Source organism: Metarhizium robertsii (genome assembly GCF_000187425.2).
Source record: "Metarhizium robertsii ARSEF 23 chromosome Unknown MAA_Scf_3, whole genome shotgun sequence".
Lineage (NCBI taxonomy): Eukaryota > Fungi > Ascomycota > Sordariomycetes > Hypocreales > Clavicipitaceae > Metarhizium > Metarhizium robertsii.
In genome coordinates, this window is record NW_011942171.1 from 2,251,093 (window position 1) to 2,275,599 (window position 24,507).

The 24,507-nt window shown below is 50.7% G+C and overlaps 6 protein-coding genes across 6 annotated transcripts; 2 read left to right on the forward strand and 4 right to left on the reverse strand.

Annotated features, from left to right (window-relative positions):
• Positions 1 to 3,697: 3,697 nt before the first annotated feature.
• MAA_03717 (cytoskeleton assembly control protein Sla2) lies at positions 3,698 to 8,044 on the reverse strand (the record flags this gene model as incomplete). Its single annotated transcript, XM_007821715.2, has 6 exons — positions 3,698 to 3,784; positions 4,503 to 6,916; positions 6,972 to 7,453; positions 7,511 to 7,651; positions 7,729 to 7,798; positions 7,855 to 8,044. 6 exons carry the CDS (start codon positions 8,042 to 8,044, stop codon positions 3,698 to 3,700), a joined length of 3,384 nt encoding a protein of 1,127 aa, XP_007819906.2.
• A 1,672-nt stretch (positions 8,045 to 9,716) lies between these two features.
• Positions 9,717 to 10,447, reverse strand: MAA_03716 (uncharacterized protein; the record flags this gene model as incomplete). The annotated part of the gene is made up of 4 exons (XM_007821714.1): positions 9,717 to 10,047; positions 10,167 to 10,214; positions 10,291 to 10,358; positions 10,412 to 10,447. 4 exons carry the CDS (start codon positions 10,445 to 10,447, stop codon positions 9,717 to 9,719), a joined length of 483 nt encoding a protein of 160 aa, XP_007819905.1.
• A 402-nt stretch (positions 10,448 to 10,849) lies between these two features.
• On the forward strand, positions 10,850 to 11,566 carry MAA_03715 (uncharacterized protein; the record flags this gene model as incomplete). The annotated part of the gene is made up of 3 exons (XM_007821713.2): positions 10,850 to 10,914; positions 10,993 to 11,091; positions 11,155 to 11,566. 3 exons carry the CDS (start codon positions 10,850 to 10,852, stop codon positions 11,564 to 11,566), a joined length of 576 nt encoding a protein of 191 aa, XP_007819904.2.
• A 338-nt stretch (positions 11,567 to 11,904) lies between these two features.
• Positions 11,905 to 13,284, reverse strand: MAA_03714 (Pre-mRNA splicing Prp18-interacting factor; the record flags this gene model as incomplete). Its single annotated transcript, XM_007821712.1, has 1 exon — positions 11,905 to 13,284. The coding sequence occupies one exon, from the start codon at positions 13,282 to 13,284 to the stop codon at positions 11,905 to 11,907; it is 1,380 nt and encodes a 459-aa protein (XP_007819903.1).
• Positions 13,285 to 13,982: 698 nt separating this feature from the next.
• MAA_03713 (DNA polymerase family B) lies at positions 13,983 to 19,134 on the forward strand (the record flags this gene model as incomplete). Its single annotated transcript, XM_007821711.1, has 2 exons — positions 13,983 to 14,217; positions 14,273 to 19,134. The coding sequence occupies 2 exons, from the start codon at positions 13,983 to 13,985 to the stop codon at positions 19,132 to 19,134; spliced, it is 5,097 nt and encodes a 1,698-aa protein (XP_007819902.1).
• A 560-nt stretch (positions 19,135 to 19,694) lies between these two features.
• MAA_03712 (uncharacterized protein) lies at positions 19,695 to 22,789 on the reverse strand (the record flags this gene model as incomplete). The annotated part of the gene is made up of 2 exons (XM_007821710.1): positions 19,695 to 22,200; positions 22,284 to 22,789. The coding sequence occupies 2 exons, from the start codon at positions 22,787 to 22,789 to the stop codon at positions 19,695 to 19,697; spliced, it is 3,012 nt and encodes a 1,003-aa protein (XP_007819901.1).
• Between the last annotated feature and the right edge of the window lie 1,718 nt (positions 22,790 to 24,507).

Genomic DNA, 24,507 nt, shown 5'->3' on the forward strand with positions numbered 1-24,507 from the left:
TCTGGGCATTCCTCCGACCGTTATGGGTGGAAGTGCCTCCAATCCAATGAGGTGTCAAAGGCCGCTTTTACAACGCTTCAGACACAATCGATAGCCATCTCGAAGACTTTGGCGCTCGGAAGCAGACACACTCACACCTCGGACATGTCCGAATAAAGAGGCAACAATTGAAACGGCCTCCCGATTGTTCAAGGCTGCATGCAGACCAATCGGCAATGCCCGGTATTCGTCTAGTACAAACGGTGGGCGAGCCCAATGTGGCCTAGCGACAAGCCCAGTGACTCCTGCTACCATTCAGAATAAATGGAACACGAGTTGCGGTCTACAAGGGCTTGCTTCTCGATTGCAAGGACTGTGGGTTGGTACAAAAGACTTTTAGCTTGTGTGTGACAGGCGCGTTGCGACTCGACATGCAGATCTGAGGGCTAGCATTTGATGGTAAATGGTTGTTTTGACTTTGATATACTATCCTGACGCGTGATTTTCTCTTGCTTCCTGGTTTGGTTGTCAAGCTTGGTGAGGGAAATCGTGTCCCGGCGTCACGGTGTTCGCACTATTGGATCCAATAATAGACTGCGGACGACGCGACGACGCTGTATAAGTGCACTTTTGGCTGCCTGGCACGCATTTGGCAGTGGGAGGAGGTCAAACGGGTACTATGACTGTCACGTTCTCACATCACCGACCAACCTGCGCACCTCATAGACTCCATAGTCTATTAGAGGCATCAGGGATTCGAAGCTCGGGAATCGCGGCTCTTGGGATGGCGCGAAATGCCTGCCCCAGTCCAATGAGAGGCAGACCGTGAGGACATTTCTTTTGTGCCAATCGACGCCAGCTGTCGGGCCACGCCAGTCGTCTGCTACTAGTCGTCTTGGCAGACATTGCAGGGCTGAGACGCTGTGATCAAGATCTATTTGATGGGAGTTGATGAGCTTGGAACTAAGGAGCTGGAGGAAGTCGCTTGTGTCGCCGCCGCCGCCGCCACGTCTCTTTCAGCGTCTGTCGTTGGGGTCTCTTACAGGCGCCCCCTCGTCGTCGAGACGAGCTCTAGCTGTCGCTTGCCTGGCCATTTGATCGTCCCTTAGCTCCCGCGACCGATCAACATGCGTCCTATCAAACTGTGGAGCATTTGTTCATGCTAAAGCACTTAGTGCCAACGTCGCAAGCCCCACACACAGCTGTCATGACTTTATTCTCACTTTTTTTTGGAGGCTCATGGCACGGGCCATGGCGCATGGAGCACACAGGATCCACAATTGCTTTCATCGTCTTCTCCATGTCGTTGACTTGCTATCCACACCCCCTTCTAATGTCCTCCAACAGGGTCAAGCGTCTCGTGAGTCCTAAGTGACTGCGCAAACGGGGGGTTCACTTGCTGCTCAGGCCAGACGTTGTATGTATATGCTCCGGGCTGCGGGATGCGGACGATTCTCTCTATTCCTCCTGGTGAGGCCCTGGCTGCGCATTCCTCAAGGGCAGCATTAAATTCACCGCATGCAGTGGCAGGTCAACTCCTCGTCGTATGTATATACAAATATCTCCAGCTTGGTCAATCCACCGTGTCTGTGTGCGCTCACGAATTCCCAATTATAGTCAGCACTTGGTTATCTGCATATTTGTTTGCTGACTTTTAACGGTCCTGGCTGAGACAGATACCCAAGTTGCTTTCGGGTCACCAGACGATGCCTCAGCAATGGCCCGGAGATGTGCCCTGTCAACGGCACTTGCCAAGGTAGAGAAGCTAAGCAAATGGTCGCAACGCCAATGACGACGATGCGTACGGAGTACTCTGCCCGTTCAAACCATCCAATACGTAGTACGTACGTACTAATATGGAGTACGGAGTATTTCTCAGCAGGGTGCCAACCCGACGTCCCGACGCCACATTGGAGGTGTGACAAGGGTAGACGCATGCCCGCCTGGTCACCTGAGATCAAGACGGGAGCGGATGGCGCATCAATTCCCCAGGACGCTTGGCGAAATGCGACCCTATGCAACAGCTTTATCCAGTGCCGGTGCAATATCGACGGCTACCGGCCCAGAAAGCGCCCGACGCGGCTGAAAGAGCGTGCGAGGTGCGAGGAGCGTGGCCATTTGTGGTTTTTTGTCGCCCCTATATGCCAGAGCGCTACGCCGGCTCACGATAGATATCTAGGGGCAAATGGTACGACGATTACCACAGAACCACGGCCAAAGAACTTGGACCGAACCCCATGTTCATCTGCGCAACTTTATTTTGCCGATTGAAGGTGCCAGTGGGGGACGACAGGTCCGAGTGCGGCACGATGAGCCATGTCGAATCGAATCGATTGCCATGATTCGGCCGCTTGACTAAGACTGTGTCGTCGTCGTCTCTTCTTTCTCTTTTCCGTGTGTTCCTTGAGTCTATTTGTCCTTCTTGGTCGATGTCAATTTCCGCGGAGATGTGCAAGGCCCACCAAGCCACCAGTGTTGCGCTCCATTAGCATAAATAGGTGCCCTCGACGCCCTCTCTGGAGATACATGATGCAAGGCCATCCTCGCCGGGCGGCACCGTTGTCATCTCTCCCTCTCGCCCTATCGTCATACGCCAGTTTGGACCTTGGCTTCCAAACCGCCCAGCAGAGTTTCGGATAGCCTCCCGCCTCCCAGATGAGACCTACCATCATCTTGCAATTGCGCCGCTGGCGTTAGCCACTGAAAATTGAGACCGGAGTTTTTCTAGCCTGATACTTATATATAACCTGGACGACATTCAGAATCGTGGCATTTTCTTGAATATGAACAAGTGCAATTACAATTGCATGTTAAACTTTTTGGCGGCCTTTTTTCCATTACAAAGAGGGCAATTAATTACCCCTACCAGACCAATCGTGCCATCAGAGCTAATTGGGCTAATTTACCTTGATTGGTCGCAGTCTCCGACGCTCAGATCATTCACCCCTTGTTGCTCCGTTTTCCCCCCTCGAGCTTAGATCTCATCTTGTCCAGTTCTCGCTTTCACCATTTAACCATGTTTTTTTTTTTTTTTCGCGCACCCCTCCTTGGCCTCATTGATCTAGACCATGCATGGCGGTGCTCTTCCACCCTTGCAAATCTTTGTGAAACCGCTTGGCTGAAGATCAAGGCCGGCCTTAGCGCTGTCAAGATCGGGCCAAAATTCCCCATCCCGACTAATTTGCAGGGTCTCTCGAACAAACTTCGCGGAGTGTGACTAAATGGCAGGCTGGCGCGGCCCTTGGTGGTGGTAGTATATATGTATGTACATACATACACGGAGCTTCAACGACACGAGGCTTTGTGCCCGCAGCCGCAAGGACCCAGCGCGCAATGGTCGCAGCCTTGCTCATACTCAGGGGATGAGGTGATGCACATACTATCGCAACGGCTACGTGACTTGTAGGCAGGGGGGGGGGGGGGGGAAAAGGACATGAAACCCCCAAAAAAAGAAAAAGGGGGGGGGGGGGGCATAACATCATGAAACCCCCAAAAAAAGAAAAGAAAAAGAGAAGAAAGCCAGACACCATGCATGCATCAAGGACAAATACAAACAAACAAATGAAACAAACATTCAAAGTCAAGAGGCAACGAGTCCAGGGCATGTTTGCTCGTAGGGCTGTGCCTTTTGACATAGTATTATGTATAACAAACTGAAGTGCTACTTTCTCTCCTCTCTCCCTCTCCCTCTCTCTTTCCCAACTACTACCCCTACATCCTACTCCTCCTGGTACGAAATCTTACGCATCTCGCCCAACCGATGTCGGGCTGCAGCCAATGAATTTTCCAATTTGAGAATCTCGACCTGTCGCGCAACCCACCCAAAGAGGGGCACCGGTTAGCAAACACCATCATCCGGTCTGTTCTTAGGCTCTTCCCATTCTCCGAAATGATGGGGGTGTGGAGTACGACGAGGGAACGGGAAACGTTGATGGACGCCACCAACGTGCATAATCCGGGGCCCCTTGGAGGGGGCTGAAAGGCGAACCTTGCAGCATCCTGCTGTTGTTCACTATGCAAGCCGCCCAATGTAGTACAGCCTCCATGACGGCAGAGATGCCGAACACGCCAAGAGGGTTCCGTCTGGGGGGGGGGAGGGGGTGTGTGCTTTCTGATTGAAAGTGGCTTGAGGCTGACGACGGGCACCGGCACAGCTCTTGTGGCCTTGCCGAACAATGAGGCTGATCCAGATACATCTCCATTGGACAGAGGTATCAGAAGAGGAAAGCCGGGTATTTGTACCAATGGCGGTCAGAGTATCAAAACCGACAAAAGAAAACCATGCAAGGAGTGTAGGGTAGGGTGCTGTCTTGGGTAGTGAATATGGTTGATGAATGACGAGGCATGATGAAACTGTGTCTTCTTCAAAAACAGATACTATTCGCTACGGGTGTCATAAATGATTCCCTTCTGTGTAACTGTACAGGGATGCAGAGCGGAACGGGGGGGAGGGGTTCGTTTTGTCGAGGATAGGAAGAAAAAGAAAAAAAAAGAGAGAGAAAAAGAAATGGTTGCATGCTCACCTGTTGTTCCATTTCGCGGACCTTGAATTCGTGAGCCCCGAGCTTGGTGTAATCTTCCTGCTCTTCGTCCTGCCCGCGCTCACGAATCATGTTCTGTACCTGACGGACCAACGCTCTGCATGCAGCTCCCACCGCCTTGCTGGCCTGCTCAAGGTTCTCCTGACTTTGGGAACGGAACCCAGCCTTGACCCTGCTTGCGGCAACTAACTGCGCGGTTGATGCGGCCACGTCGTTGGACGCAACAATGAGTTGCTCGGGACTGTTTCGGTCTGAGATGACTCCATCTGACGTCTCAATCAGCGTATTAGTCGAAGACGCGACAGCCTTTGCGGCCGAAATGAGCCCCTCAGTCCAGCGATTGTTCTTTTTGTAGAAAGCTGTTCGTGAGGATGATCCTCGTCCCGCCTGGACGATCTCTTGCTGGGTGACGGTTGCCGCCTTGATGAGTCGTGTGATGGCATTGGTAATGGCCATGGCGGCATCCAGGATAGAGTCGTGTACTTTCAGCTCGTACGTGGAATAGCCGTCTCGGGGTTTGTTCTTGAGCTTGGCAAGACGGGCTGCAGCTGCAGCAATGGCGTCGGCGGCCTTGCTAAGCTCGGAATCGACCAAATCTCCAAGATCTCCCTTGTTGTTTGTGAGCCTGCCGAAGCCGGGTGCAAATGCTTCAACAAGTTTGTTGAGCTTCTGTAGATTCATCTGCACGTCGTGATTCCTATTGATAACCACATCGATCTTCTGATCCGTGTCTAGTTCCTCCAGTCGAATACTGAGCAAGTTGCGGAAGAACTTGATGCTAGATTCCGCCGATTGTCGTGCACCGTTCATCAGAGAATCCGTCTTCTTGTCATCAGTTGCTAGTCTACTAAGACCCTTGGTGTTGCTGCAAACATCTGCAACCGCCCCTGCAAAGACACTGATCGCCTTGATGAGCTCCTTGTGAGTGCTGTTTGGACCATCAGCGATGAAGCTATTAAAGGCGGTTGCAAACTCAGTTGCACTGTCTGAAGCTTTTTCGATTTGGGACAATACGAATGACGGCGAAGCATTCTGGTTACCAGCTTGCATGGACGAGTCGAGTTCATACAAGGCATCGTCGACACGGGATACCCCAGCTTCCAGAACGGAATCAATGATAGCATTGATCTTGTCAAGGTTGGACAAGATTAGAGCGTCAATTTGTCCATCCAAAGCATAATCTGTCTCGCCCTGATTCTTCTCAAGGTCGTTCAACTTGACCAGCGCTTCATCCATGCCAGCCTTGTAGACCTCAAGCTCTACTTCCTTGTCTCGCAAAAGCTGCTCAAGGTCAGAGTTCCCGTCTCTCATCCTGGATTGCGAATCTTCCAAAGCTCTGGACTTGTTGCGAAGAGCCTCCTCCAGGTCGCTCATCTCGCGATTATATTTGGCGAGCATTGTCGACAACTCGTTGCCCTTGCTGCGTTCCAAGTTGTCGGCCCGGTCTTGGGCCATACGAAGCTCCCGCTTGAGCTTCTCAACTTCATCTTTATTGCTGCCGCTGAGTCGATCCTTGTCATGGAGAGCCCTGTCTCTCTCACGAATCATGTCGGCCAACTCGAGGTTCTTGGTCTTGATTTCCCGCTCCAATTTCTCCCTTTTGTCGATAGCCTCCTGGGCGCTGGCGGCCTTCAGTTGAACCGCTTTGAACTTTTGCAGAAGATCCAGATGCTCATGACGCAATTGGGAGTACAGCTTTGCAAGTGATTCATACTTTGTCCTCCAAGTATTGACCTGCTCTTGCAAGGCTCGGATTTGATCATCCTTGCTCGTAATTTGTTGGCCAAGGCTGTTCTGGATATGCGCCAGCTCTCCCTCCAGGGCTTTCACTCGCTGGTCATACTGCTGGAGCATCAATTGATCCCGCTCATACTGCGCCCGAGCATTGAGGTTTTCTCGTTCCAACTCGGCCAAACGACCCTGTGTCTGCCACTGAGCCTGCTGCGCCAAAAGAGCTTCCTGCTCTCGCTGCTGCTGCTCTGCCAGCCGGCGTTGCTGCTCCTCAAAATCGCGCTGTGCCTGTTGTTGAGCTTGCTGCTGAGCTAGTAACGCCGCCTGCTGTCTCTCTTCAAGGACTCTCTGCTGTTCTTCATACTCTCGGTTCTGGCGATCGAGCTCGCTCTTCCAAAATTCAGATATCTCGTCAGGTTCCTGAGACTTTGGCTCTACAGGAGGCGTCGGTTTTCTTTCTATTTCTTGCCTGGGCCTGGCAGGCAGAGCCGGAGCTTCATCGTCATCTGCGAGCAGGTTAGGGGGATCTTGGGGCAGCTTGGGAATGGCGATGAGGCTAGTAAGATAACGGAGGTTCGAGCATTCGTAGTAAAACTTGACAAGCCGATAGTGCTGAGCGTCGTACCTTTGTCGGAGAGGCTGCAAAGCTTCGTCATCTCCCGTGACTGGCCACCACGTTAGCAACATAACACATCTGCGAAATCGGTCTAGGAGGCATACTCGAGTGCATGGCTCGGAGCATGCTGGTGATAAACTTGTAGATGCCGTAGCTCTCCTGCACAAGCGGTACCAAGGCAGAAATACGGCACTCATTGTTGCCGACGTTTCTGAAATGGGAGAAGATCAATTTCTGAAATTGTTCAATCTTGTCCTGCAAGACCATGAGATCGGTGATGGTCTCGTAGCCTTCATTCGGATCATTGATTGCTTTCAAGCTGAGGTACTCTTCGTATTCAAACGTGCCGTTGAATTCAGGATGCTGCTGGTGAAATGAAAGCTTTGCAAGCAAGTAATAAACATATTCACGAATCAACGGTCCGTAGCCACGGATTCCCTCACCCGTCATGCCACGATTCAAACCATCGATCCATCCACGGTTGGCCATGGCTTCCTTGATAGCAGATGGGTGGCCTTCCTGGAGGACCTTGTGAATCGTGATGAGGGCTTTGAATGTCTGGACCTCATCGGCAAGAATGGGTTGCCTGTCTCAGTCGGTCAGCGATCGTGGGTGTCGCAAAGCAGCTGCCGGGGCACCATACACTTTAATTCCAGACCAAAAGGCCACAGAAGACCTATGGTCCCAGGTGTAAACAATGCATGCTCTCACATGCTTGCGCTTCGGGGATATTTCATCGCTGTTGGTCGCCTTCTTGATGCTGATGGCAAGCTCTTGGTCTGTCCTGTAGGCAACCACTGTCAGAATACGCAAAGCGACGGGAGAACGAAGGTCGGGGGGTTGGTACAGGGCATGACATACTTGGTGTGCTCCGTGGTTCGTAACGAAGTCATGATTGCAACCGTTCCGGAGAGCTCTCCAGCTGTTGGAGCTCTAATAAGGGGTGCAGTGCGTAGTTAGTCTGTCGTGAGGACTCAAAGCACTCACCCCACACACGAGTGAGGCCAAACACGCGGATCGTACAGTACAGTCGCCGAGGTGTTGATTTCGTTTGCGAAGGTCTGAAAAATGAGAACTTGGGGCCAAAATGGGCCTTTTGCCGGCGCCAAGCAGAAGTGTCTCGTTTGCTGTCGTGTCTGCTGTCGTCAGCCTTGGATGATGCAGACTCGAGCTCCATAACGGAGTACCTGAAGGCGACAGCGTCACAGGGCACCATGTGGGTCCATCTGTCCCAAGTGTTCGCATTGCCTTCAAGCCTCGTTTCATTTCTCCATTGATGCCAGCCGCCTACCCTGCAGCTTCCAGAAGACGGCTCGACGATGACTTCGCCAACTCCCAGGTTAATCAGTCATCATCCTCCCAGAGACATCACTAGATCAAGTGCTCTGTTCGACGACATTCTCTTTTGTCTGGTTATCTGATCTCAAATGCATTCTCTCACCTCTGTCTGGACGCACCATGTATCTACTGGCAAAATAATTCGTGCTACCCAACTACGTCATTCTCCTCCCATGTGCTTCATCGCCTACGGGTGAGAGATTATTTGCAAGACACCAGTTGCATTAGACTCAAAAAATTCCCGCTCGTCGTGTGCAGGTCAGAAATATTATGTTTCCAGGAAGCAAAGGGAATACTCGAAACACGCCTCACTTGAATACCGCTCCAGCCGCTTCGAGTCGGTATTGCCGCGAGGGAAGCCCCGTCTGTGACTGTGTACTATAGGTAGCTGAATCCTGCATGTTTGCTGCAAAACTCAAAGCCCGCAGGTTCGGTAAGAGAAGGTGAAGAAAAAGAACGACCTCTAAATGATACTGATGGGACGCAAAAATACAACACTTAAATATGTGAGCTTCCCAGTCGTGTCATGTCAGAAGCAAGTTCGCCACCAATCATCGACCAACACGACTGATCCCCCACAAGGTTTTTGAAATAACAAAAGCCTCGCATTGGCTTTTTTCGTCAAAACATTCCCTTACATCACCAAATGTGTCTCTTACTGTCCTTGGCCTGGTACAGCCCAATACTGTTTTTAGATTTTACGCTTGCACGATACTCGTATCATGCTTGTAATTTCATTTGACTACAGAGCGAAACAATACTCCCCTTTAACATCACCAAATGTCGTCTCCATACTCTACACGTCGGCAAGCCGCTGCTCCACGCCATCCAGTCACAGTGAAGCCGGAGCTAATCCTCATGGTCTCCTCAATGCACCAGGGGATCGCAAGCCTAACCCTAGCCGTCCATTTCCCCATCGGGTTTGCCAGCTATATAGAACCCTTCAAACAATTTCTCTTTTCCTCGAGATTGTCCAGGTTGTTCAACTTCTCATTTTTGTGTGGTACTGTTCCCTATCCATGTTCAAATTGTATAGGTAATTTGTAATTGCAACTCTCTGGGACCGTCAATGGACAGCAGATATTTTAATAGGACTTGTAAAAGCTACAAATACTGTCATAAGAGAGTAACAGCGCTCGTAAGATGGCCTGGCCCACGACGGTTTGACAATTGCAAGCAGTCTCTGACGTGTCTCGGACACTGGAAGCGAAAAAGGCATGGCAGACAGGATGCTCTCAAGGTAGAATTAGGACCATAATGCTAAGCAAACTAAAGGGCGGATAGGAATCACCTGCACGGCATCAGGTAGCGTACAACACAACGGTACAAGCCAAGTACACGACAAGTCACACCTAGTGAAGCAGACTACAGCATCTAGTGATGTCTCTCTGGTTTTATTTCCTATGGACATCGAAAATGCAGACCTTGCCATGCTGAGTTCTTTCCCATCCGGACGCAACACCACAAGAAAAAACGAAGCCCCAAGTCATTCCTTCCCAAACAAACACCTTTTAGATCGTAGTCTCGTAAGGCAAAGGAGTAACAGTCTCAGGAGGGTTGTCGGTCAGAGAGACGGTGCGAGCTTCCCGGGGAAGAGCAGGCAGTCGCTTAACCTGGACGGTAACACCATCGGCAGCGGCCTTCTTCTTGGCCTCGGCGTTGGACTTGACTCGCTTCAGGAAATCCTCACGAGATCGGGAGGGCTGGACGTGCTCGATTCGGACATTGATGCGCTTCTCGATGTATCGGTGCCACACCTTTTTGTAAATGATGACACCAACGGAAGACTTGGTGACGTTGTAGACAACACCAGTCTTGCCGTGGTAGACCTTGTAGGGCATACTATTCACCACATGAATCAGCACCATTTACCTTCCATTGCAAGGCGATCTTCTCTCGAGCTCATTCGTCGTATTCGTAGGTATACCATCCGAAAACCTCTGTGGGACAGGATTTCTTACCCCTTCTGAACGGCACCGTTGACCTTAATGTCAACAATATCGCCAACACTGAATATCCAAAATCAGTCTCTCATAACTTTCATATCCCATCTTCTAGGGCCATTCGACTTCGGGTTTTACGAACCGGTACGTCTTCAGGTACGTGTTCAGGGCGATCATGCCCTTCTGGCGGAAGTTGCGGCTGAAGGCATACTATTTCGACGTTAGTTTTGTCGCAAATCGTGCCTCGAAAGAATTATACGCACGCGGGTGCCCGCTCGCTTTCCGTAAGAGTGACCCATCTCGTCTTATTTGGCGAACAACGGGTTCGTGATCGAGAATTGGCGAAGGTGTACAGATAGAGCCTCCGCTTGTGGGTGCGTCGAATTTGCGGGTGGTTGTGGGAGCGGTAGCTTAGATAATCCGTATTTTTTTTCTCCCGCCTAGGACCAGAACTAGGGCATAATGACTGTGGGAAGTGGGGCCCATGCGATGCGAAATTCTTAGGGTTCAGAAAGCGAGACGCACGTGACCCTGCTAGTCTAGGCGGAAATTTAGCTCCCCACAATGTTGAAAGATTTCATCTCTAGACTTGTGTGTGTGTGCAACTTGTTCCATCCTCAGTCATCACCATAGGAGCAAGTCAAGTAAGTCCTCATGTCGCGAATTGCTTCAATTGCAAATCATTAACAAAACCTCTCAGGATGCCTCCCCGCGCCCACTCGAAGACGTCCCGTGTCCCCCGCAGACCTTTCGAGTCTGCTCGATTGTCAGTACCACCGGCCACTGAACTAGAGCTTGTCTCTGTTTAAGTCGATTGTGAACGAAACTGACGCATATACAACAGGGACTCTGAGTTGAAGCTTGTTGGCGAGTATGGCCTCCGCAACAAGCGTGAGGTCTGGCGAGTCGGTCTGACTCTGTCCAAGATTCGTCGTGCTGCCCGGTATGCCATTCTTGGAATCATAGGAATAACTCATCGCGGGATGTTGCTAACCCCCAAATGTAGTCAGCTTCTTACCCTCGACGAGAAGGACCCTAAGCGTCTCTTCGAAGGCAATGCCCTTATTCGCCGTCTTGTCCGTGTCGGAGTCCTCGACGAGTCTCGCATGAAGCTCGATTATGTGCTTGCTCTTAAGCTCGAGGATTTCTTGGAGCGTCGCCTACAGACTTGTGTCTACAAGTTAGGCCTTGCCAAGTCCATTCACCACGCCCGTGTCCTCATCCGTCAGCGCCATATCCGTGTCGGCAAGCAGATTGTCAACGTTCCTTCTTTCATCGTCCGTCTCGACTCGCAGAAGCACATTGACTTCGCCCTGAACTCGCCATTCGGTAGCGGTCGCCCTGGACGTGTCCGCAGAAAGAAGGCCAAGGCCGCCGAGGGCGGTGCTGATGGCGAGGAGGAGGAAGATGACGAGTAAATGCATTAGCCATGTCCTAATGGATCTCCGACTGGTATGGGGATAATGATTCGGTATCCTGCTTGAGGGAGGGAAAACTCGTCATAGCTTGCGGCGTTGGTAAAAGGATAAAAATTGATTGACTTCCCTACCAATACCAAGAACATTTGATCAGTGCTCTGTAAATGTGTTTTCAAGTTGTGAAACGTGAAATGTTCATGTCACAGGCAGTCTAGTATGATATGTTTAGATATGCCTGTTAAATTGCTTCTGTTGGAGATTTAATATGCGCATCAACCACAGTGTTCAGCATGCCAAGTGTGCCCATTTAAATTATTTGATGTTCAAATCCACGCTTGCTAGCTTAATAATTCGTCTTTGCCCAGCATTTTTGCCATGGGATCATCTGCCGCCGCTCTCTTTCTCCGGTACTCATCTAATTCGGCTTCTGAGATGCCGTTTAGCATTTCTTCCCGGCTGCGTTTCTTCGCCGTTGTTCCTTCTTGGTCCTTCTGGATCGCCTCTTCATCTTCTTTTTCCTCCTTCGGAGCTTCAATCAAATTTGCGCCACTCCTTTGTCGTTCAGCTGCTTCCCAGGCCTCCTTGCCTTCTTCTCCAGTACAGTAGCTGTTTTTTACAAATGAGTGGCAACATGCGTAGCCCCATTTGAAGTTGGACCACCAACTCCCCCAAACAGAAGTATGATTGTTTATCAATACATCCTCTGCATATTTGGATTTGGCAGCCTTTCGCGGCGCTCCCTTGATCAAGCCTGCTTCATCATATTCTACATACGATTCCGACTCGGTGACCATCATACCGCGCAACGCAGCAGGCATGGGTTTTTGGCCATCTCCTCCGTACTTCTCCCTGAGCTGTCTCTCACGCTCTGCGCGCTTTTTCTCTGCTTCTTCTTGCTCCATTTTTCGGTAAAAAGCACCGGCGGTAGGGTTTGCTTGTAAATGTTGTGATGTGTCGCCACTCTTTTCTTGCGCTTCCCAAGCGTATCTTTGGGCTTTCTCGAACTCACTGGCATCACCTGATGATCGCATAAATCCTTCTTCAGCAAAGAGATCTGCAGCTTTGCCACCGGTGGCTCCTCCGTCAACTAATGATCTCGTCTTGGGATCATATTTCGCAGACTCCAAATCGAGATTCAGGAGATATTTGGCCGTATCTTCTCGTATTCTCAGTTGACGAGTCGCTGTGCTCTGATGTTTACTCATGTCGTTTTCCTCGGCATACTTGTCGCCATCCTCGGTAACCTCTTCCCCGTTTTGAGACTTCTGTGACTGCTTTCGGAACTCTTCCATCTGATTAAACTCATCCACCACGCTGCGGTATTCCTTCGAGTCGTATCCGTTCCATCGGTCTCGCTTGGCATCCCACCCTAAGTTGACGGTTTGGATAACTTCATCGGCTTGAATGTCTTTGCCAGTCCACTTGGCACCCTTGGCCCTAGGACGACTGAGGCAATCTTTGGCCTTATGTGTCATCGCGCCGCAGTTTTCGCAAGCGCCTTTTCGATATTTTGTTGCGGCCGGGCCAGACTTTCGCCCTCGATCGTACCATTGCGAAGATTCCTTCTTCTCCTCTCGTCGCTGATGTTTGAGGTAATCATTATCATCTCCTTCTTCTCCCGCATAGAAGGGCCTTTTGCTGATGAAAGACGGGATGTAGATGTTCTCCTCCTTGTTTGCCGCGCCTGTCTCAGGCTTGCGTGGAGGCGCGGGTGGCATCGTGCGGGCGATTGCGTCCAGTAGGACGTTGAATTAGAGAAAAATTCGATGGAGGTAGATAGAAGAGATTTGTTTATACAGGCATGTGCAAGATTATTTGTTTTTCAACCGTGACTTGGGCAGCGTTTCGGGGCTGGCGCATTCACGAGGTTGCATGGGTGTTAAGTACGTGCAATATACGGAGTACAGCCTAAGAGCTGGGAGAACTTCTAGGGTGGGTATTATTCAGCATCCCGCGAAGTACCTCCCTTAACAGAGATGTTCTAAACTCTGATACACGCTCATTTGCACTCACATTCACATAATCGTAACTCAACTTAATAATCATACCCAGAAATCATCCTCTGATAGACTGTACTCTCTTAAGTTATCCTCAAAGTTCTAAAGCACCCTATGAGTTGGTTACCAAGGTATCTAACAAAGTCAGAACTGTTAGTAGTTAACTTTGTCATGTACTTCTGCAGTAGCTAATCAAATGGGCTAGGAGCTAGCCTGGGCTAAAGGTAGCACTTATCAGCACGTGACTACGCGAGACTAGTGCGTCAGACTTGCACCTTCGGCGCGCGCGAGCGCAGACAAATCGTGAACATCGCATGGTGCCTTTTCTCGCAATTTGCTAATCAAATCTTGACACAAGCACAGTAATGTTTCAATTCCGGAATCATAGTTGAACCTAATGGAGTTGCATGCTGCAAAGCATGAATTTGTTTCGGGTCAGATTGAATTGCATCGATCATTACCAGGCGATCCCCACCCGCTATGATCCTCAGCTTCGAAATGACGTTCGTGCATCACAGGTAGCCAAGGGCCCAAAAGTTCCTGTTGTACGCATATTCGGCTCTACAGAAACCGGACAAAAGGTCTGTGCTCATGTTCATGGCGCATTTCCTTATTTATACGTGGAATACGATGGCGACTTGGCGCCTGATGAGGGTGAGATGCTCCATTGAGACGCAAGGGCGCCAACCATGCTGATGGCTTCTTTTAGTTGGAGCATACATCTATCGACTGCATCTCTCAATTGATCATGCCCTGGCTGTAAGCTATAGGCGAGATCAGTATGGGGAAGATGCCAAGTTTGTCGCACGGATCACCTTGGTCAAGGGCATCCCGTTCTACGGCTTTCATGTCGGCTACCGGTTTTTCCTCAAGATATACATGTTCAACCCAATCGTGATGACAAGGTTAGCGGATTTGCTACAGCAGGGGGTAATTATGAAGCGGAAATTTCAACCCTACGAAGCTCACTTGCAGTATCTGCTTCAGTTCATGGTTGATTACAATTTGTATGGGTGTGGTTACCTGGAGTCGTCCAAGACCGCGTTTCGGTCTCCTATCCCTGCATATGACGCTGGATCCAACTCCTCACACCTGTGGCATAGTCAATCAGTGCTTCCTCAACATATCACAGATGATCCTTCCTTGCCACGAGTTAGCCATTGCTCCATCGAAGTAGATATTTGTGTGCAACACATCGTCAATCGCCAGGCAGTGAAGGAGCGACAACTACATCATGACTTCATCGAGCGAAATTCTCCCATACCGGCAGATTTAAAGCTTGTGTTCAGCTTGGCAGGACTCTGGAGAGATGAGACCAAACGGCGACAACGTCAAATGCCGCGTGGCAAGCAAGGACTCAGCCCCTTCCCCCCTGATGTTTTGGTGAGTATGTCTGCCGATGCTAGACAGTCACGACCACAGGGCTGGATTCACGAGGAGGAATATATGCGACAAATTACCCAGCTGGTCAACGCAGAACTTGCTGGATTCGACGACCAGCATCCCAAGTTCGAAGATTTTGTGGAACCAGCGGACCCAGACGGGGAGGTTCATACAGCTCTGCAGTCTGTTGAAGATTTATTTCCAAGCAATCTTATTTCTGCTCTCGGCCTTTCATCAAACGCGGCGCAATCAACGGGGGAGCCACCCGCAAGCAGCATTGAAGTAGACGAGAAAAAAATCCTTCAGGAACTCAACCCTGGAGATGAGTTTTTCCCGGATGATTCCGACGAAGAGAGGCTTAGAGAAATGACCCGGGCAGAACATAGTGCTGAGAATGACATGGGACAAGAGGCTGCCGCTGCTGTGACAGAAATTATCTCAGCCAATAGGGGGAGCTCGTCGACGAGAATTAAGCCACTGCAGCCATCATCACATCTCATGCCCGGCGTATGTCTCAGTGTACTTTCAACCGGATCACTTCCCGCCGTCCCCATTTCACAAGAGCTCCTCGACGCTGCCGAAGATGAAGGACTGGTCGGAAGAGTTCCAAAACCGAAGGCCTTGCGATCTCAAAAACTGATGGCCCGCAAACGTCAGGGGCCAGTGGCGTCGCCCACAGGTAGCCCACAGAAGCGACTGAAATCCTACAAAGCCGCACCACCGTCTTCAGTCCAGCAGATTGTAGCTGACTCCTCGTCTTCCCCTAAGCCGAGCGGCTTTAGATCCGTAAACCAACGCCACTCTACTTTTTCAGCTCCTAGAGATGGATGTAGCCCATCCAGCAGCGATCCCCTCGCCACCTCAAACCGAACGCTGAATTACGCCATTACCAAAGAACAGAGTGGTGAAAGTTCAAAAGTGCGGTTCAGCCAGCGAAGCCAGATATCACCTATTAAGCAGAATGATGGCAGCAAACTGACCAAAACCATGTCTTGTCATCAGAGTGTGGATGATCTGTTAGAGAAAACAGGCAACTCCCAGTTCGACGTGCCTTCGCCTAACCTTTCGTCCAGCCTTTCAGAGCACGACAATGAAAGGACAAAGATACAAAGGGCCGTTGCGAAGGTAGTTGACAACAGGTTCATGATATACTCATACATGCCACCAACTGCTAGCCAATGTTCAGCTGTAAAAGACCCTGAGCTGCCTGATGTTATCTATCAAGATGCATTTTATAGTAGAGAGTCCGATGTTCCAGAGCGCAACCGTGAGTATGCCGGCCGAGAATATCGGTTGGAGAGCAATACTGTACCATTTCTTCCTGATTTTGACGCCGATGGTGTCTCTCCTGCTAGCTATGGGATCAAAACAGACAATTGTCAAGTGCAACAAGCTCTTGAACAAGAACAGGCATTACAGCGTCGCCACTGCAATTGGCAAAGCTGGGAGTACGCTCAATTGCCCCCGTCTCACCAGGAAGTAGTACACTGGCTAAATACGCGGAAGCGGCAGAAGGAAGCTGACAAAAAAGCACCTCGGCATGTATTCCCCTCATCAAGGGCTTGGTTGTCTCAGATCGATGGCCCAACACAGAAAAACAAGCATGGATTCAAGTACACACAAAAGGGCAAGTCAACAAGTGTGGAACACGAGGTTCAATACATGAGCACTATGAGTCTGGAAATCCACGTCAATACTCGAGGAAAATATGTTCCCAATCCCGAAGAGGACGAGGTTCAATGCATATTTTGGGTTTGCAAGTCTGATGAAGTGGTTGGAATTAGCCAAAATTCCCCAGGTGCTATCCACACAGGGATAGTGGTGTTGTCGCAAGACGGAAAGGAGAGCCAGGCCATGCGGAAATCAACAGGGTCAGACATTATTGAAGAGAGCTCTGAACTAGACTTGATTGTCCGTATGGTCGAGATTGTAAGAACATATGACCCCGATATCTTAACTGGATACGAGGTTCATAGTAGCTCATGGGGTTATTTGATCGAACGCGCGCGTTGCAAATACGACTACAATTTGTGTGATGAGTTTTCCAGGATGAAAAGCGATTCTCATGGGCGGTTTGGCAAGCAAAGTGATCGATGGGGCTTTAACACAACATCGACGATTCGCGTTACGGGTCGGCACATGATCAACATTTGGAGGGCCATGCGTGGCGAACTGAATCTTCTCCAATACAGCCTCGAGAATGTGGCCTGGCACCTCCTACATCGTCGCGTGCCTCATTATTCTTGGAGGACCTTGACATCCTGGTATAAGAGCGGCAAGTCTAGTGATCTCGGCAGAGTCATCAGATATTACCAGACGCGAACATTGATGGATATCCAAATCCTCGAAACCAACGAGTTGATTCCCAGGACGAGTGAACAAGCTCGACTGCTTGGGGTGGACTTCTTCTCTGTGTTTTCACGGGGCTCTCAATTCAAAGTCGAGTCCATCATGTTTCGAATTGCGAAACCCGAAAACTTCATCCTTGTCTCTCCGAGTCGAAAGCAAGTCGGCAGCCAGAACGCATTGGAATGCCTACCCTTGGTTATGGAACCGCAAAGTGCCTTTTACAACAGCCCGCTTTTGGTCCTAGACTTTCAGAGCTTGTACCCAAGTGTCATGATTGCCTACAATTACTGCTATTCGACTTTTCTGGGACGAATTACCAACTGGCGCGGCGTAAACAAGATGGGATTTACGGAATACAAACGTCAGGAAGGTCTTCTCGCCCTGTTGAAAGACTACATCAACATTGCGCCGAATGGCATGATGTATGTCAAGTCCGAGATTCGAAAGTCTCTCCTCGCCAAGATGTTGACAGAGATATTAGAAACGAGGGTCATGGTCAAGAGCGGCATGAAGAGTGACAAGGACGACAAGGTGCTACAACAGCTATTGAATAACCGTCAGCTGGCACTGAAACTGTTGGCCAATGTCACATACGGGTACGCATCTGCCTCCTTCTCAGGACGCATGCCCTGTTCCGAAATAGCAGATAGCATCGTCCAGACGGGCCGAGAGACGCTTGAGCGTGCTACAGCATACATCCACTCGGTAGACCGATGGGGGGCCGAAGTCGTCTACGGCGACACAGATAGTTTGTTCGTTTACTTGAAGGGCAGGACGAGAGACCAAGCTTTTGAGATCGGCAACGAAATTGCAAAGGCAATAACAGACATCAACCCGCAACCCGTCAAGTTGAAGTTTGAAAAGGTCTACCACCCCTGTGTATTGCTAGCTAAGAAACGCTACGTCGGATACAAGTATGAAAACAAAGACCAAGTCACGCCCGAGTTCGACGCCAAGGGCATCGAGACTGTTCGCCGAGACGGCACACCCGCCGAGCAAAAGATTGAGGAAAAGGCTCTTAAACTACTCTTTGAAACTGCCGATCTGAGCCAAATCAAGGAGTACTTCCAGAAGCAATGTGACAAGATTTTGCGGGGAGCAGTGTCTGTACAAGACTTCTGCTTTGCAAGGGAAGTACGGCTGGGTACGTATTCCGACAAGGGGCCACCACCGGCCGGCGCTCTTATCAGCACCAAGAAAATGCTCGAGGATGCCAGAGCGGAACCTCAATACGGCGAGAGGGTACCGTACGTGGTCATCACAGGAGCTCCCGGGGCACGTCTCATCGACCGGAGCGTGGCCCCAGAAGACCTACTGGCCAATCCTCACTGGCAGCTCGACGCAGAATACTACATCTCCAAGAATCTCATCCCCCCGCTGGAGCGCATCTTCAACCTCGTCGGCGCCAATGTAAGGCAGTGGTACGACGAGATGCCCAAGGTCCAGCGCATACGCAGGTCGCCAAACGACCCGGGAGCCAAGAAAATGACACTCGAGTCGTACATGCGCTCGACGCACTGCCTCGTCTGCGGCGCCAAGTTCGCCCAAGAAGGCCAAACCCTCTGTCCCGCATGCCGAGGCAATACGCCCGCTTCGCTGTTCATGCTTCAGACGAGGCTGGCTACCGAGGAACGCGGCTACCAAGACGTGCTGAGCATTTGTCAAACGTGCTCTGGACTGAGTCCTCTTGAGGACGTTCGCTGCGATAGTAAAGACTGCCCTGTGTTTTGGACCAGGACGAAGCAGAGGACAAAAGTGGCGGGAATGAGGGCAACCGTTGGACCGGTCATACGGGCCCTAGCTGAAGGTAAAATGGAAAGGTCGGCGTTAGAATGGTGAATGAAATGATATTTTGGTCCAATTCTATTAATTTTGAAAGGGATGGGAGGGTTGGTATGGTGTTTTTTTTAGAGCGGAAGGCAGTGTAAATTACTTATAGACGTGTTGCAATGATGCTTGTGATCCGATGTCACTCGGCCGTGCACCTAGCTGATTACGTGCATGACTAATTTGGTGCCCTGCCTATGTACATTCGTAGCATATGTACTCCGTACATGGTAGCCCCCTATCATTAGGGCCACGTATCATCTCACTCAACAGTATTCGCCAGGCTGCAGTGGTACTAATTCGAGATAGACCAGTGCGCCTTCTATAGCCATGAATAAAAATAACGCCAAACACCTGCTCTAAATCAACAAAAGAAAAAAAAAAGGGGGGGGGGGGGGGGGGGGGGGAGAAGAGCAAACGTAGGCAGCTCAGGCCCGTTCCTTCTAGGATGAAATGACCTAGGATATAATTATTGCTCGCTCGCTTTTTCTTATATGCTTTTATACGTCCACCGTGTCACTTTGATCGTCTACTTCCTGAACTGGCACTGAAGAGTATAGGAGTGGTTGTTTTCACTTGATCTCGCCAGTAGTTACAGGAAGCCCCTCAGCAATTGACTCGTCCCCAAGAGTATCATCCTCTAACCAACCAGAAATGTCGTCGTCGTCATCGATACCGACGTCGGCAGCTGGTAGTGCTGCCAGAGGACTTTCCTTTTCCGCTTCCACACCCTCTATGGCAGGCTCCTGTGAAGATCCTTGAACAGTGCTGGACGAGGTTTCTGCAGAGCCAGACTTAATTTCCACGACTGCTACTGGAAGATCCTTCTTCACCTCAACTCCCATTTCCATCTTTGGTCTTGCTGCCTTTTCGACTTTCGTGGCAGAGTTTCCCCAAGCTTCATCGTGGTCTACCTTGTCCTCATGGGATGGTGTGCCTGGCCGGGAATCGTCAGGGGCAGCCACAACGAGCATACTCTGTTCCGCAACCTCTTCTTGCTGCTGGCTTGCGCCTCGTCGTCTTCTTTGAGGCAGCGAAGGCGGCTGCGGCGATCGATTTTCTTTGTCATGATCCGTAGACTCGGCCTGCGGCTGTTCACGGATAGAGGGAGAGGATGGAATAGGTTTACGTTTAGGCGCCGGTGCAGTGACAAGTCTTGTGCCCCCATTGGTAGGGCCCGGAAGCGGTGTTCCTGGAGGCGGTAGTGGTTGACCTCGCCCCATCGGTTGACTGAGATCAACTTGATGGCACTTGTCGCCGTTTTGCCGTTGGTCCTTTTGCCGGCGAATTGCATTCCAACCCCACTGCCTTGCCTGTTCCGCAGCATTTGTGACTGCGGCTAGTGTGTTTCTTTTCAGGTTACCGCCCGAGGATGACTCGGTTGATGCAGTGGTGCTAGTAGTGTCACGTCTCGAGAAGAAGTTTCGACCAAGGGACTCTGTATGGCTCTTGAACGAGCCGGTTGTAGATGGCGTGGGTGAGCCGGGGCCAGAATCTTCACTATGAGGGAGAGATTCGACCGAGGACGTTGTGTTGCGGTGTGCTCTTTGTACCGGTGTTATATCTGTATCTCCGGTATGCTCCTTGCTCTCAATTTCCTTGGAGGAGGTCGACGAACGACTCGACCTCTTAGCTCGGGGCGATGCCTTTGCTGAGGGCTCAGGTACCTGCATAGGTGATGCGTCCTGGGACCGAGATGCCAGAGAGGCCATGAGGTTGGTGGCATGGTCAGGAGGCGACGAGGAAGGTTTAAAGAGGTCGGCGTGGGCAGTTTCGGTGCCTACCACAGGGTCCGTCGAATTCTTGATGATATTGAGAGATCGCGGCGTGCTGTGGCCAGAGTTTAGGGCCTTGGAATCGATAGCAGTGGTCAGGACAGAAGTCGCACTTCCATTAGCACTCTTTCCCAGCTTCCTGCCAAAGAAGCCCGTGCTGGTTGGTTGCTGCCCCGTGGCAGGTAGAGTGTGACTCTTCTCTAGGGGTCGAGTTTGATTTAAGAGATCTTCGTTTTCATCCAACTTTTCCGGTTGCTCGACATTAGGAACTGCCTGTGGACGCTCAGCATCTTCGCTTGACTTGACAACAGCATCGTCGCCTTGGAATATGCCTCCTCTCCACATCTTGTGTTCCGTTCTGAAGAAGGGTACGTCGTCCCAGAACGGCTGCACCAATGTCTCAGCAAAGACTTCCTTTATCCGGCTCTCGATCTGGCGCAAAATCAGAGTATAAGTTATTTGTCTTGAGCTGACAATTGGCTCGATGACCATTTCCATCTTGGGCATTGTCTGAAAAGACATCCAAACACGATTGCTGGGCGGTGCTTTGACCTTGAATAAAATATGGCCCTCAATGCGCTTTAGGACAACGGCCAACAGCAAGGTGACCTCTCGGGCTTTGAACCTTGCCCCAAAGTCAATCTTGGCTGTAGCACCAACCTCGAGGCGAAAGTTGCCAGTGTATCTAACGTCTGCCTCCACAACGCACTCGCCCTCTACCGTCAGGTCTTTGAGCTTCAAGTTTGTAAAGTAAGGCGCCGCTTCGCCAGTGTCAATCTTCTGGATGGTGATGTTGGCTAGAAATGAAGGTCGCTTAACTCTGGATATTTTCTTGGTGATTTTTTCACGGATCAAGTCTTCCAAATCTCGGGTTCTATAGACGGCCAGAAATATTCTTCCAAGCATTGCATTTAACCATCTGGAGTGAACATGGTCCTCGGAAGAGTGCAACCGTTGTACCAAGGAGATGATGTTTTTAACCTCGAAGCCTTTGGGGATTGGGGGGTTCGAGTCGAAGCCGAAAGTCTGCTCCTGATTCCTTAGCAAGGCAAAGTAAAAGTCTTCCTTTGCCGAGCAGTTTTCAGAAAATAAATAAAAAGGCTTCATCGTCTGGCCGTCTGCGTCGGGTATATCGTGGCCGTCTGCTCTCCTCGACAAGCACAACGCATTCCGCTTGATAAACAACTCACCTTCGGGGGTGACATCGCCGCCCGAGTAAATACTTATGTCATAACTTGCCAACGAAATAACATGGCGTACTTCTAATTGCTCTTCGTCGTCGAACAACATGATGTGGCCGTGCCTGGGCGTTTCAGGAAAAGTGTAAGTTTAAATATAAGGAGTACATCGATAAATGGTGACAAGAAGGCTGAAACGCCTGCTTACCTTAGCACAACGTAAAAGACGTTGCCAGCCTTCTTTGGACGCTGGCTCATACTATTATTGGTATTATTATTATCCAGGGGCCCAGCCACCGGCTTTCGATCGAATATACTTCTATACATGGTCTGATAGACGCTGGGGCTTGGAGGAGCAACGGTAGTGGAACCGACGGGAGTTGAGCGTTCGATGGGTTTGGCATTGAGACCCATGGGCGTGTACTCGCGGCAGACGGCGAAGTAACCGGCGGCAACGTCGAGGTCGCGGGTGGCGCGGGCACTGGCGGTTTCGGCCGGTGATTTCTTCTTTTCTGCCTCAAGAGCTGAGGTATCGTCGCCGGGTTGAACGATGTCACTCTGGAGTCGGTCGCCCTCGCGGTCATGAGGAGGCACCAGGTCATGCCGGTACGGCAGGGTATAGTGGGCGTGGGCCAGTATGGCCAGGACGACAAGCGGAATAAAGGTGACGCCTCCAAGAAGATACGTCACCAGTAATGTCGTCCATGGTCCCATGGCTGTTGTGTATAGTATGCGAAAAGACTATTTGGCCAAGGCCACAGTGGCCTCGAGAGGATCGAGGTCCGATGCAGCGAAATCGGCAGAATCGGCGGCGATTCCCAGGACGGCTGACGCTCGCGATAGGTGTGGCTGGAGGCCAAGCACCAGGTGAAACGTCGATACAGAGCGGCCTGGCTGCTGTGAACAGGCAAAGAAACAAAGGTGGTGGACACGAGGAGTTGTCTATGTGGCCCGGCGGGACGAGTTTGATTGTGCAGTATGCAACGTGCAACATGCAGCGCGGCGAGCAATAGAGGCTAGCTATGATTAGGCCGGCACGACCAGCATGCAAAATAAATGGACGTCGGCGCAGGAGCAGGCCAAAGAAGACTGGAATGATGTATCGAAGGGAGGGTTGAAATGAGCTCCGGAGCCCAAACGAGACGTCGTCGAGACGAGCCAAGGACCCAAGGTTAAATAAATAGAATAGAGTGGCGGGGTGTGCAAAAGAAAGGGCAGAGTCTAATAAACAAACAAAGTCGAAGCCGGCGTCCAAGTCGAACTGCAAGTCAAAAAGTCAAAGCCAAAGCCAAAAAGCCAATCATCGAAGCCAAGGTCCAAGCCGCTAGAGCGAGGGAGAGACGAGACTATGTAGAGTCGATCCAAGGGTCCGGCCAGGCTCGTTACAAAATCCTTTGTTGGAGCGTCTAGCTCTGGCTGCAGCCAGGCAACGTGTAATAGCACACGAGCTGCAAGCTGCGAGAAGCTCGAGACGTGTCGAGGTTTAAAATGACACCGATTGCAGCTGGCAGGTGGCGCAGGTGGCAGGTTACAGATTGCAGGTCGGATGGTGGTTTGTTCAAGCACACATGTCGTTTTGCCCATGAAGCTCAAAGCCTAAATAAGCTCGAGTCGTGGAGCTCCAGTCCACGTCAATGTGGCCTTTGCGAGCCGAATGGCTCCGGAATGGCTGGCAGTGGATCTCGAGCGGGCTGCTGTCGTCTGTTGTGTCAAGTCGTCCTGCCCTCTGTGACTCCTCAATGGACATTCAATGTTGATGCACCTATGTACGTCATGTGATGGGGCCTCAGGCGCTTGTCTAGCAGGGGACGGTCATCGCTGGGACCAGTCAAACCACCTGCGCAGTTGGTAGTGTCTCCAGACTGGAGCTCTAGAAGCCTGGACCCACCGGAGAGCATTGATCTCAGAGCAACCGTGCTGCGCGCACACGGTCGAATAACAAATCAATCTCTGGTCCTTCTCAAGTCCCCCGTGTCCTTTCTTCTTTCAGCAATTTATAGACACGCATACACGGCCAGTACAAATTTAAAATAAAACATCATTCATTCGTCATGCAAGTACACTCTGTCTCTGTCTCCTTGTTTGTTCTTCCTCCTGTCACCACCTACCCAACCATCTCATCTCTCCTCCGTCTGTAACTGCCGCTCTGCGTTACCATCAACCGGTGCGCAATGCATTCCTTTGCCGTCGACCTTTCAGCTGCTTCTCCTTCCACCTTCTTCTCTGTACATGTACAATTTCCCCACATCTTCATCTTCGGGTCTCGCTGCAGTCTATAGACATGAAACAGCAAATGCTCCTTTCCCCAATTTGGGATGGCCACCGTATTAACTAATATATATATACTTCAAAGTCTGGGACTTATACAGCCAGGCCAAACGTCTAAAGCCCAGTCAATCAGTTAAACTCAAAAATAGAAAAGGTGTCGCCAT